The sequence below is a fragment of the Bos mutus genome, chromosome 8 (genome assembly GCF_027580195.1).
Source record: "Bos mutus isolate GX-2022 chromosome 8, NWIPB_WYAK_1.1, whole genome shotgun sequence".
Taxonomy (NCBI): Eukaryota; Metazoa; Chordata; class Mammalia; order Artiodactyla; family Bovidae; genus Bos; species Bos mutus.
Window position 1 is genome coordinate 23,709,820 of NC_091624.1, and position 14,562 is coordinate 23,724,381.

At 38.7% G+C, this 14,562-nt stretch overlaps 1 protein-coding gene across 1 annotated transcript in view; it reads right to left on the bottom strand.

Moving 5' to 3' along the window:
- The window catches only part of SHC3 (SHC adaptor protein 3), a 119,980-nt gene that overhangs the window by 30,450 nt on the left and 74,968 nt on the right, over positions 1-14,562 (bottom strand). The window contains exons 8-10 of the mRNA XM_070374921.1: positions 6,423-6,573; positions 5,336-5,435; positions 2,739-2,897 (exon numbers count right to left, since the gene is read on the bottom strand). Coding sequence (XP_070231022.1) covers positions 2,739-2,897; positions 5,336-5,435; positions 6,423-6,573 — 410 coding nt within the window. The remainder of the gene's footprint in view (positions 1-2,738; positions 2,898-5,335; positions 5,436-6,422; positions 6,574-14,562) is intronic.

Below are 14,562 nucleotides of genomic sequence, written 5' to 3' on the forward strand. Positions count from 1 at the left end.
CAACATCACCATCATCATCACCATCATCTCAGACCCATGAGCACCAGCATCACTATCACTATTAACATCATCATCACCAACACCACTATCACCATTTCATCATTATCGTCACCTTCATGACCGTCAGTATCATCACCACCACCACCATCAGCACCATTACCAGAACAATCAGCACCATTAGCACTATTGTTATTTAGATATACTGGTTCAAGATACTGCTTCGCTGGTAGCTCAGACGGTAAGCAATCTGCCTGCAAACCAGGACACCTGGATTCGATCCCTGCATCAGGAAGATCCCCTGGAGAAGGGAATGGCAACCCATGCCAGTATTCTTGCCTGGGAAATTCCATGGACAGAGGAGCCTGGCAGGCTACAGTCCATGGGGTCACAAAGAGTTAGACACGACTGAATGACTAACACTTGGACTTGGGGTTCAAGATAAACAGAGCACTAGGTCTACTTCTCTAATACTTTTCAATAGATATTAGCTTCTCCAGGGCTCTATCTACTTTCTCTCTCCCCTTCTCTAGTTTTGGGAGTAGGAGTGGAAATTGAGGGATTTGAAAAGGGTAACTTGGACTTTCATTTTTCCATCTCAAACCCCAGCCTAATCTAACTCTCCTCAGGCTCTGGGGCCAGAATTCACTGGCAACTTGACTAAGTTAAGCAGTGAAAATGGTCTGCCATAAATTCAACTACTAAAGTGAAGTTGGGAGACATTGTTAAAACTGGAGCAGAGGGTCAAGGAGCTAACAGTTGGTTCTAAATTTTGCAAAGTTGCTTCATATCTCCTAGGCTATTTCCACATATTTTTAAAATGAAGAGATTGGATTGGATGATCTGCAGTTCTTCTGGCTCTGGTGAATTTTTGCCTGTCATCTTGGGAGAAATAGACTATTGTTGTCATGGTGCAGTCACTCAGTCATGTCCAACTTTTTGTGACCCCATGAATTGCAGCACACCAGGCCTCCCTGTCCATCACCAACTCCCAGAGTTCACTCAGACTCACGTCCATCGAGTCAGTGATACCATCCAGCCATCTCATCCTCTGTCATCCCCTTTTCCTCTTGCCCCTCAATCCCTCCTGTATCAGAGTCTTTTCCAATGAGTCAACTCTTCACATGAGGTGGTCAAAGTATGGGAGTTTCAGCTTTAGCATCATTCCTTCCAAAAAAATCCCAGAGCTGATCTCCTTCAGAATGGACTGGTTGGATCTCCTTGTAGTCCAAGGGACTCTCAAGAGCCTTCTACAATACCACAATTCAAAAGCATCAATTCTTCGGCGCTCAGCTTTCTTCACAGTCCAACTCTCACATCCATACATGACCACAGGAAAAACCATAGCCTTGACTAGATGGACCTTTGTTAGCAAAGTAATGTCTCTGCCTTTCAATATGCTATCTAGGTTGGTTGTAACTTTCCTTCCAAGGAGTAAGCATCTTTTAATTTCATGGCTGCAGTCACCATCTGCAGTGATTTTGGAGCCCAGAAAAATAAAGTCTGACATTGTTTCCACTGTTTCCCCATCTATTTCCCATGAAGTGATGGGACCAGATGCCATGATCTTCGTTTTCTGAATGTTGAGCTTTAAGCCAACTTTTTCACTCTCCACTTTCACTTTCATCAAGAGGCTTTTGAGTTCCTCTTCACTTTCTGCCATAAGGGAGGTGTCATCTGCATATCTGAGGTTATTGATAGTTCTCCTGGCAATCTTGATTCCAGCTTGTGCTTCTTCCAGCCCAGTGTTTCTCATAATGTACTCTGCATATAAGTTAAATAAGCAGGGTGACAATATACAGCCTTGATGTACTCCTTTTCCTATTTGGAACCAGTCTGTTGTTCCATGTCCAGTTCTAACTGTTGCTTCCTGACCTGCATACAGGTTTCTCAAGAGGCAGGTCAGGTGGTCTGGTATTCCCATCTCTTTCAGAATTCTTTAACTACAATTTACACTTTCATTAACCAGTTCACAGATGATTTATTTTTCCCAATCTGTATGACAAACAGAGGTCCCTGACACACATTACACTAGAGTGCAAGCAACAGTAGTTTGGGGTCACTCTTCTCGTCCCATTTTATTTTTCATCAGAGCATTTGTCACTACCTGTAACACATGGTGGTTATTTAAACTCCATGAGAGGAGGGACTTTGTCTGTTTTGTTTTCCTGTATATCCCCAGTAAATAGAATAGTATTTGATACCTGAGGTGTTCAGTGGAGAGGAAGAAGGGGAGAAGGAAAGTGGGTGTGTATATGCAAACAGATGGGTATATTACAATTTCTTGCTTACATGTTAGCTTTGTTCAGCAGATTAAGAGCTCTGTGAAAATAGGGGCCAAGGCATTTCAGCATCCTTAAAACTGATACAGTATTTTAGGCACACAATATCCAATTAATACCTAAGTGAAGAAATAAATGAATGCATTCACTTATGTATATCATTTGTCTCAATGTGATTGTCAAGAACAAAATTAATTATAAAAAGAGGAGGGGAAGTTGCTTTGTCTTTTGCAGAGAACTGCAGAGAAGGTTGTAATATGACAGCAGGGGTCAGCCAAGTTCAAAGCCTTGAAAAACTCAGTCATAACCCAGGAAAAAAACAGCTAATCAGCATCCTTAATCAAAACTACACTGGAAGAAAATTCAGTAATTGCACAGATTTCAAACAAAAGACAAAGTTTAAAAAAAAAAAACACACAGCCTTAAAAAAGAAAAAAACAATAGCAAATGGAAACACACTCATGTCAAAGAGGTCTTTCCGCGGACTGCTCTCTGCACTGCTGCCCGTGGCCGGCCCTGTCTGCTGGGGGATACGCTGGGTATTGACATAGGTGGGGGCTTCTCCCGTAGGAGCCACATGTGATTTCCCTTCAGGCATGCTGTAGATGTCCAAGGATCCTGCAACAAGAAAATAGACCTCTTTCTCTTCTGATCATAATGCTATTCATGTTAAGCCACCCAATGTTTCACAGAGAAGTTCCTTCAGTCCATTCATAAGAAAATCCTTCTTTCAGATGCCCGTCTATTAACTCTCTTCTCTGACTCTCTTACCCTGCTGTGCTTCGGCTAGGATACTCTCCACTCCTGCCTGTCAAAATGGGACCTGCCATCCCAGGATGATGGACACCATGAAGGTTAGGAGCCTTGTCAAGACCCTAGGCCCATCTGACTCAGGCCGGGTGGGCGGGAGGGGCAGGGGAACTACACCTGCTACAGAAGCTCCCCCAGCCTCCTCATTCCCTCTGCGAAGGACTGAGATCAAAATAACTGAGCAGAAGAACAATGAGCCTTATTTTCACTGCTCTTTTTTTAAGTATAGGTGAATGCTTCATATATTAACTCCAAAGAAATGCAATGCATTTCCAATGCTTTGGCCCCATTTTTAGAAATAAAGCAATATTTACCCCATTTGCTTCCTAGTGAATTGAGACACTTTCCTTATAAAACAGAATCAGGCTTGTGCCATCATCAGACTTCCCAACTGAACCAAGACTGCTGAGGCTCGACTGGGGCGGTCACTGCTATTGTCAACCAAGGTGAATGAAGGGTGTGGCCCTGCTCCGGTCACCATCTGGTTCTTTGTACAGGTCACTATTTCTAACAAACTTCCACAGACACTCTCAAGACCACCTTGGACCTGGAGAGAGATCACCTCTCCAGGTGGTGGGGCATGAGAGTTGGCTCAATTCAACCAGCAAGAGTGGGTTCAGGACTCTTTAAGAAGCTTTCTCAAGAGCCCACTGAAGGACTTTTGGCAGACCACTGTCTCTGCCTACAAGCCTGAGAATGCAAGTGTCCTGAGAAAGTCATCAACTTCAGATGATTGCAAGTGCTGAGTACAGGGCAGGGAGATATACACTCCCTGGTGGTGGTACCCAGAGTTCAGTTTCATTTAGGGGAAATGGCTGCTAGCAGATTAATAGGGGTTTATTTACGGACAAGGTATTTATTGGTTTCCAATACGAACTTGAAATTCATTAAGAGTTATGAGTCTCAAGTTCCAGGCCAAGAACTTATATAAGGCTCATTTTTTTTCTCTGGTGAATTTCTTACATTGTCTGTTCTTGATCTGGCTGGAATAACCTGGATATAAAAAAGACCTCATTTTCAAATAAATCTAACAAATTTTTCAGTAGAGTCAATATCTAATGTATGTAATGTGTCTTAGTCTTTAATAGTTATTCTATGTCTAAGTACATGATTGTTGTATAAAATGCTTTAAATGTATACAGAACAAAATTGAAAATGTAAAAAAGTGCCTCTGGCAAAGTTATAACTTTAATTTGCTATTTCCATCCTATTCTGAGGTACAGTCAAGTAGTCTGTTGACTCTTTTATGGATTATTAACTGGGCAGCACAAACGGGTCATCTTTCAGCTGGGGCAGGTAAGACATAAAATTATTTCACGGGCGAAACATTTTAAAAATATATTGTCATTTGCCCACTGGCACAAATGGCAATAATGTAGGTGAAAACCTTAATGTTAAACCAAAAAATGGTTAAAATATATACATAGAAGCATACATCGGATCTTCATTCATTTATCACTCCATCTCCTTCAGACCCTGTAGCCAGGACCCTGGAACCATCAAAAGTTCTCAAAATGTTTGAGGAGGTAAAATGCTTAAAATTAAAAGAAACCTTTAAAACGTATAGATACATACATGTGTATGCTTGTCTAAAAATAACTGTCTAGAGAATAGAGACTAATGTTAGCAATTAAACTAAATAGTGCTTAATTAGTCACACTATTTTTAATGTGGGATGTAGGTGCATGCTTATAGGTTTGATAAGAAATGAAGTGTCCTCTAAAAGGACCCAGGCCCTGTGACAGACTCGTATTCCAGGTGCCATCTCTGCCAGGGCTGGTGTCACTCCATTCTTCCTAAAGGTGACCATAGAAGGGGAAGGTGGGGCAGAGGAAAGGAGGGGAAAACTACAAGCTGCCATTAGAAGCTACAAGGATTCAATATTGACTCCAGAGTCTCCCACCTTAGCCTCGTTCGAACTGGGTATGGAGTTGGCCCTGGGGAGGTGAATTCCTCAGTCTCTGGAGGGGCAAGCCCTCTTGCCAGAAAAGGGCCTTAGATGCACAGTCTCTGTGCAGGAGAACAGGAAGAACTGGGAGGCATGAAGAGTGAGCTGGTCCTGGTGCCCAGGGATGGGTTATCTGATGCGTGCCCTCCAACATCCCTGACAGCCATTCTTTCTATTTCTGTGATCCGGTTGGGAAACTGTAGCCCCACCCACAGCAGTTATTTCCAGTCAGCCATTCTGCCACTCCACAGGACAGGAGCTTTTGAAAAGTATTTTTTATGTTTCTTGTCCACCTTACCTTGCCGCTCCCCTTGCCTGACAGGTGTTTGCTGCCAGTCTTCACCAAACGGGTCTCCTAAGTGTCTTCCCTGGTAGTAAGTTTGCTCTTTTCCTGCAAACTATAGACATATGTAAATACAAAACAAGAAAAAGTCCTCCTCTTCTTGCGTCTCCACTTTTGAAAGCCATAATACAGAAGAAGGGACTTCAGTGGCCAGTGGATTGCATCCCTGTTGTACTCAGTTTTCCCTTCATGCCTCACAGTTGGCATGATTTGGGAAGTTAGTCTGCATGGGTGTGAAAAAGAGGCTACATCTCATTAAAACTACAGATGTTCCCTGCTTTCAGTACCCACCCCGCCACCTCCCTTCCCTAAGTGTGACCATAAATTGAATTCTCTACATACAGCCACATCACCAACATGCCTTAAAATAGATTTCAGTTAGAGACTATCTATGTGTCAGAACATAGTTCCCAGCATATACACCTATAACCATTCATTCCTGGGCAAATCCACCTTGTCGATTCCTTCTTATAGAGCTATTGACATTTGGCTTCAGTGTTATTTACTGCTTTTATTGTCATCCACATAAGGTAAATGACATCAAAAAATTCCCTTTAACAAAAAGATATCATAGAGATACCATAACTCTAGAAAGAGAATGCCTTACTAGAATTTTGAATTAGAGGGAAAATCAGGGAGATAAGTAAAACAGAAAACTTCAAAACAAACAAACAAAAAAAACCTTATGTTAAAGGCTTACATTCTTTCTATTTCCAGAGAACTCAAAGAACCCCAGGCTTTCAAAAGTCTTGAACTCTCTCTTTTCCTCATTAAGTTCACAATACAATGGGATTTGTCCTAGGATGAAGAGGGAACTTGCAGACTTGTATCTCAGGAATCACAATGGAGTTCCAAGGCATTTGACTAAACCTTGTGATGTTAAAGCAAAAGCTTCCCCTACTGTCTGCTTTATGAAATTCAAGGGGAGGAAGTTTGTGAGTTTTTCTGTCTGGATAGAACATCAGCCTGAAAATAGAGTTGAAGAAAGCAATAGGAAATGAAGTCCAGTTAGCTACCATTCAGGGAAAGAAATAAGACTCACCTGGGCTGTGTCAGGACCGTGGGGTCTGGCTTTCAGGCGAGCATCGGCAAACCCCCCTGGAGGAGGTGTCTTGCTTGGAATGCTGTTGTAATACGGGTGGTCTGAGCCATCACTCTCCTCTTCAGTCCATGGTTCATCTAGACTCTGCATTCTGTTAAAAGAGGATTTTCGAGAACTTTATCCAAAATTTGAGCTTACTGTCAAAACAAAAAAATCTAATGTTAGTAACTACAGACCCAGAAAGCAGAGTTTAGTCACTCCCCCTTCAACGATCTAGGTCTCAGGCACATATAAACAGCAGATGAATGGTTCAGCCAAATATCCCCGCCTTATTCACAGTGCTACCCTTTAGAAAATTCCAGTCTTATTTGAAACAGAAAATAACTCCTTTATTAAAAGTACATTTTAATAAGAAAAGACATAGTTTATAGGTAATGATAATCATCTTCTTGAGGTATAGACACACATTTTAGTATATCATGAAATTTACCCAAAACAAAATTAACTTTAATGGAGATTTAGTGACATCAAGGAAAATGACAGAGTAAGGACCTCTGAATTATTCTTTCCTCTGTAATGACAACAAGAAAGCTAGCAAAAAATGTTTTCATGATCAACATTTTTAGAACTCTGGAAATTAATCAGAAGTTTGTACCAATCTAGAGAGTGTTTTGGAGAAGGCAATGGCACCCCACTCCAGTACTCTTGCCTGGAAAATCCCATGGATGGAGGAGCCTGGCAGGCTGCAGTCCATGGGGTCGCACAGAGTCAGACATGACTGAAGTGACTTAGCAGCAGCAGCAGCAGCAGAGAGTGTTTATTAAACAAACAAACAAAAAAGACATAAATAGCTGTCAGGACAAGAGCTTTGTTGCATTTTAACTTGCTCTGTTGCCATCTCCAGTGTAGACTTAAAAGCCAAAATCCAGTAGTGACAGTGAAAACCAGCAGCTTAAATAGCTAGACATGGGAGGAGGCAAAAAAGCATTTAGGTTCCTGTAAATTCCTATTCCCAGAAAACAGTCATTATGACCTTTCTGTTCATTCTCTATAAGACTCCACTCCCAAAACTGTCTTTATATGACCTGATTCAGAGCTTGTCTATGGAAAACAGCTTCTTCCATAAGGTCATTTGTCAAAAACAATTAGAAGCAATTATTTAACACTATGACTCCCTGAAACAATAGATAACATTTGGCGAAAGAGTAAGCTAGTCAAAAAGCTTAAAAGAAAAAGCTAGGAAATTATAAATTTTGACATATTTCTAGGAATCTAGGCATCTACATGTATAGAACTATTTTCACATCCGGGTTGTGTGCCTGCTCAGAAAAGATGTAAAAAGGCATTAGTTCTCATCTGCACTGACCTTGAAGTTTTGCACAAGCAGAAAGTCAAAGCTAAAGCAGAGTTGTCAACTGCCTAGCCAAGTGTTGAAGGAGTTCCCCAAGATTCACACAGAGCACCTCAGCAAAAACTGGGGGACTTAGTGGTTTCAGACATTTAAATCTCTCTTTGATCATTAGCTGTCTAATAAGTGAACTGAGCAGAGTTGTCAGTGGTCATATGTAACAAAATATAGACTTGACCAAGTTGGTTTAGGAAAATCATTAAAACAAACAACCACAACAAACAGCAACAACAGCTACTCCAGTGAACACAGAAGTAATAAGAAAGTAAACAGTCATATTGTTTATATGGAGACCTTATGAGCGATCTAGATAGAGGATAAAACCAGCCTCAACATTACCTTAACAGAGAAGGCAATGGCACCCCACTCCAGTACTCTTGACTGGAAATCTCATGAACGGAGGAGCCTGGTGGGCTGCAGTCCATGGGGTCGCTAAGAGTCGGACACGACTGCTCGACTTCACTTTCACTTTTCACTTTCATGCATTGGAGGAGGAGAACCCCAGGGACAGGGGAGCCTGGTGGGCTGCTGTCTCTGGGGTCACACAGAGTCGGACACGACTGAAGCGACTTAGCAGCAGCAAGGCCTAATCCAGAGCAAGTGAATCCTATTTTCAATTTATGAGAGATGAGGACGCTGCAGAAGAAAAGCTTGAATCTAGCAGAGGTTTGTTCATGAGATTTAAGGAAAGAAGCTATTTCCATAACATCAAAGTGCAAGGCAAAGCAGCAAATGCTCCTGTATTGATAGAAACAATTGTAAGTTACTTGGAGTATCTCACTAAGATAATGGAGGTGGCTACACTAAACAACAGACTTTCAGTGTAAACAAAATAGCTTCATACTGGAAGACACCATCTAGGAATTTCAGAGCTAGAGAAAGCCAATGCCCAGCTTCAAAGCTTCAAAGAACAAACTGACTCTTGCTAGGGGCTAATGCAGTCGGTGACTTTAAGTTGAAGCCAGTACTCATTTACCATTCTGAAAATTTTAGGGCCCTTAGGAATTATGCTAAATCTACTCTGTCTATGCTCTATAAATGGATCAGCAAAGTCTGGACAACAGCATATCTATTTATAGCTTGGTTTACTGAATATTTTAAGCCCAATGTTGAGACCTATTGCTTGGAAAACAATTCCTTTCAAAATATTACTACTCATTGACAATGCACCTGGTCACCCAAGAGTTCTAATTGAGATTGATGTGGTCTTCATGCTTGCTAACACAACATTCATCCTGCAACCCCTGAATCAAGGAGTAATTTCAATTTTCAAGTCTTATAAGAAATACATTTCATAAGCCTATAGCTGCCACAAATAGTGATTCCTCTGATTGACCTGAGCAAAGTCAATTGAAAGCCTTCTAGAAAGGACTGAGCATTCTGCTGCTGCTGCTGCTGCTGCTGCTGCTGCTAAGTCGCTTCAGTCGTGCAACCCCATAGACAGCAGCCCACTAGGCTCCCCCGTCCCTGGGATTCTCCAGGCAAGAACACTGGAGTGGGTTGCCATTTCCTTCTCCAATGCATGAAAGTGAAAAGTGAAAGTGAAGTCACTCAGTCATGTCCGACCCTTAGCGACCCCATGGACTGCAGCCTTCCAGGCTCCTCCATCCATGGGATTTTCCAGGCAAGAGTACTGGAGTGGGGTGCCATTGCCTTCTCTGCTAAGCATCCTAGATGCCATCAAAAACACTCATGATTCATGGAAAGAGGTAAAATCTTCATTCAACATTAATAGAAGTTTGGAAGAAGTTAGTTTCAACCCTCGTGGATGACTTCGAGGGGTTTAAGACTTACAGGGAAAGTCTGTGTTTACACAGAACTTTATGAGATATAAATGCCTATATAATAATAGACAATATCAAATCAACAACCTGAATTTCTGCCTTAATAAATCAGAAAATAAGAGTTAAACCCAAAGCAAGCAGAAGGAAAAACAATAAAGATTAAGGTAGAAATAAAAATAGAAAATCAGTAGAGAAAAGCAATGAAACCAAGAGTTGGTTCTTAGAAAGATCAACAGTATTGACAAATCTTTAGCTAGACTGACTAAGAAAGAAGAGAGCAGACTCAAATTACCAAAATTAGGAAGAAAAGAGGAAAAACTGCTACCAGCCATACATGAATTAAAAGGATTATAAGAGAAACTATTAAAAATTATATACCAACAAACTAGATAATCTAGATGAAATGGGAAAATTCCTATGAAGACTCAATCTATCAAAAAATAACTCAAGAAGAAATAGAAAATCTGAAGATAACTGTAACAACGAGACTAAATTAGTAATCAAAATCTTGCATCCCAAGAAAAGCCCAGAATCATACGGCTTCCTGGTGAATTCTATCTAATATCTGAAGGAGAATTAATAGCAATTTTTCATAACTCCTCCAAAAAATAGAAGAGGAGGGAAGTTTTCAAACTAAATTTATGATGACAGAATTATCCAGATGCCAAAACCAAAGACAGTGCAAGAAAAAAAAAACTGCAGACCAATATCTTTTATGAATATGAATGGAAAAATCCTCAACAAAATACTAGCAAGCCAAAAATCCTCCAGCAAAATACAAAAAAATCATGCACCATGACTAAGTGATATTTCTCTGGTAATGCAAGGTTGTTTAAACATTCAAAATCAACTAATGTAATATATCATACCAATAAAAAAAAAAAAAAAGCCAAATACTCACATCTAGACACAGAAAAATCATTTGAGAAAATCTGACAGTTTTCCATGATAAAAAACCCTTAAAAATCTTGGAATTAAAAGGCATTTTTCTCAACATGAAAAAGAGAATCTATGAAAAGTCCACAGCTAAGAACATGATTAATGGGAAAATTCTGAATATTTTCCTCCTAAGATCAGGAACATAATAAGTTTGTCCCATCTTTACACCTCTATTCATTGTACTAGAGATTCTAGCCAGGACAATTATATAATAAAAAGAAAGAAAAGGTATTCAGATTAGTAAGTCAAAATAAAACTATATTTTCTTGCACAGGACATGATCTTGTATATAATAAATACTAAGGAATACACATACACACCCAAATTATTAGAGCTAAGTGAATAATAAAAAATAAATGAATTCAGCAAGTTTCCACAATACACAATCAGTGTATAAAGTCAATTGTATTTTTATATATTAACAATAAAAACAAAATTAACAAGAAATTTCACTTATTATAGTATCAAAAAGAATAAAAGATTTATTCTTTTGGTAGTAAAAATTATCAAAACAAGTGTAAGACTCATAACGGAAAATTACAAAACATTGTTGAAAGAAATTAAGGAATTCTAAATAAGTGGAAAGACATCCTGCATTTATGAATTGAAAGATGTAATACTGTTAAGATGGAAGTACTCCCCAAATAGGTCTATAGATTCAAGATAATTTCTATCAAAATCACAATTGTCTTCTTTGGTAAAAATAAACAAGCTATGCCATTCCTTTGAAATTGCAAGAGGCCCAGAATAGTGAACAGGGTCAAACGTTATTAAAGAAGAATGTCTTTGGAAGACACATACTACCTCACTTCAAACTAACTATAAAGCTATACTATTCAAGACTATATGGTATTGGCATAAGGATAGACACATAAATAAATCAATGGAACAGAATTAAGAGTCCATAAATAAACCCATACATTTAGAGTCAATCGATTTCAACAAGGATGCCCAAACAATTTACTATGTAAAAGAACAGTCTTTTCAGCAAATGGTGCTATGATGACTGGATAGTCGTTTGTGAAAGTTGGACCCTTAAGTCACACCATATACAAAAATTAATTCAAATGGATTAAAGATCAAAATGTAAGAGCTAAAACTTAGAAGAAAACATAGATGTAAATCCTCATGATCTTGGATTAGGCAATGGTTTCTTACACATGACACCAAACGCAAAAGCAACCAAAGAGAAAATAAGTAAATTACTTGGACTTCATCAAAGTTAAAAACTATGGTCCTTCAAAGGACATTATTAAGAAAATGCAAGACAACACAAAAAATAAGAGAAAATATTTGCTAATTGTATGCCTGGAAAGAGACTTGTATCCAGAATATATAAAGAACTTCTACAAGTCAACAATAAAAAGACAAATAATGCAATCTTAAAAATGGGCTAAGGACCCTGCCCATCAGAGGTTCAAGACCAGCTCCACCCACAAGAGGGTAGGCACCAGTCCCTTCCACCAGGAAGCCTACACAAGCCCTTAGACAAATCTCATCTAATAGTGGGAAGATGCCAGAAGCAAGAGGAAATACAATACTGAAGCCTGTGGAAAGGAGACCACAAACACAGGAAATTATACAAAATGAGATGACAGAGAAATACGTTGCAAACAAAGGAACAAGATAGAAACCCACAAGAACAACTAACTGAAGAGGAGATAGGCAATCTACCTGAAAAAGAATTCATAGTAATGATAGTAAAGATGATCCAAAAATCTCTGAAAAAGAGTGGAGGTACAGATGAAGAATATATATAAAATGTTCAATAAAGAGCTAGAAGACTTAAAGAACAAATGAACAGAGGTGAATAATACAACAACTGAAATTAATAATAGACTAGACAGAATCAGTAGCAGAATAACTGAGGCAGAAGAACAAGTAAGTGAGCTGGAAGACAGAGTGATGGAAACCACTGTCAGAGAACAAAGAAAAAAGAATGAAAAGAAATGAAGGTACCCTCAGAGACCTCTGGGACAGTATTAAATGCACCGACATTCACACTATAGGGGTCCCAGATGGAGAACAGAAAGAGAAAGGGCTGGAGAAAATAATTGAAGATATTATAGTCAAAAACTTCCTTAACATGAGAAAGGAAACACTCACTCAAGTCCAGGAAGTGCAGAGAATCCCATACAGGGTGAAACCATGGAGGAACAAACCAAGACACATATTCATCAAACTGACAAAAGTTAAAGACAAAGAAAAAATATGAAAAGTAACAAGGGAAAAGCAACAAGTAATATACAAAGAATTCCCATAACTCTACACCAGAAGGGAGTGGCATGATGTATTTCAAGTGATGAAAGGGAAAAACCAACAACCAAGAATACTCTATCCAGAAAGGATATCATTTAGATTTGGTGGAGGAATCTAAAGCTTTACAGACAAACAAAATCTAAGAAAATTCAGCACCACTAAACCAGCTTTACAACAAATGCTAACAAACTTCTCTAGGTAGAACGAGACCAGCAACCTAAAACATGAGACTTTGTACATATAGAGACTTTGTACATATGTAGACTGCTAGATCAGAACTGATGACAGCAAACAAAAACTACAATAGATACATATACAAAAAAGAAAAAGCAACTCAAACACAACACTAAAGATGGTCACCAAACCACAAGAGAAGAGAACAAAAGAAGATGTGAAGAAAAAAGAACTACAAAAACAAACCCAAAGCAGTTAAGAAAATGGCTATAGGAACATGCATATCAATAATTACATCAAATGTAAATGGATCAAATGCTTCAACCAAAAGACATAAACTGGCTGAATGGATACAAAAGCAAGACCAATATATGTGCTGTCTACAAGAGACTCACTTCAGACCTAGAAACACATACAGGCTGAAATTGAGGGAATGGAAAAAGACATTCCTTGCAAATGGAAATCAAAAGAAAGCTGGAGTAGAAATACTTACATCAGTCAAAATAGACATTAAAATAAAGACTGTTACAAAAGACAAAGGTCATTACATAATGATCAATGGATCAATCCAAGAAGATATAACAATTATAAATGTATATGTATGTACCCAACATAGGAGCACCTCAATATATAAAGCAAATGCTAACAGACATGAAAGGGGAAATCAACAGTAACACAATAATACTGGGGAACTTTAACACCTGCATACACCAATGGACAGATCATGCAGAGAGAAAAGTAATAAAGAAATACAAGCCTCAAGTGACACGTTAGATCAGATAGACTTAATTGATATCTATAAGAAATTCCATCCAAAAGCAGCAGAATACACTTTCTTCTCAAGTGCACATGGAACATTCTCCAGGATAGATAACATTTTGGACCACAAATCAAGACTTGGTAAATTTAAGAAAATTTGAATCATATTAATCATCTTTTCTGACCACAATGCTATGAGATTAGAAATCAATTACAGTAAAAAAAAAATTTGTTAAAAAGAAACACATGGAAATTAAACAATATGTTACTAAACAATCAACAGATCTCTGAAGAAATCAAAGAGGAAATCAAGAAACATCTAGAGACAAATGGCACCAAAAACATGACAATCCAAAATCTGTGAGACACAGCAAAAGCAGTTCTAAGAGGGATCTTTATAGCAATACAATCTTACCTCAAGAAATGAGAAAAATCTCAAGTAAACAACCTAAATTTACACAACTAGAGAGAGAAGAAAGCAACCAGAGAGAGAAGAACAAACAAAATCTCCACAGTCCTCAAGAAGGAAAGAAGTCATAAAGATCAAAATAGGAATAAATGATACAGAGACAAAGAAAACAATAGCAAAGATCAATGAAACTAAAAGCTGGTTCTTTGAGAAGATAATGTTGATAAACCTTTAGCTAGACTCATCAAGAAAAACAGGGAGAGGACTCAAATCAATAAAATTAGAAATGAAAAAAGGAGAAGTTACAACAGACACCACAGACACACAAAGGCCCATAAGCAACTACTGCAAGCAACTATTTGCCAGTAAAATGGACAATCTGAGAGAAATGGACAAATTCTTAGAAAG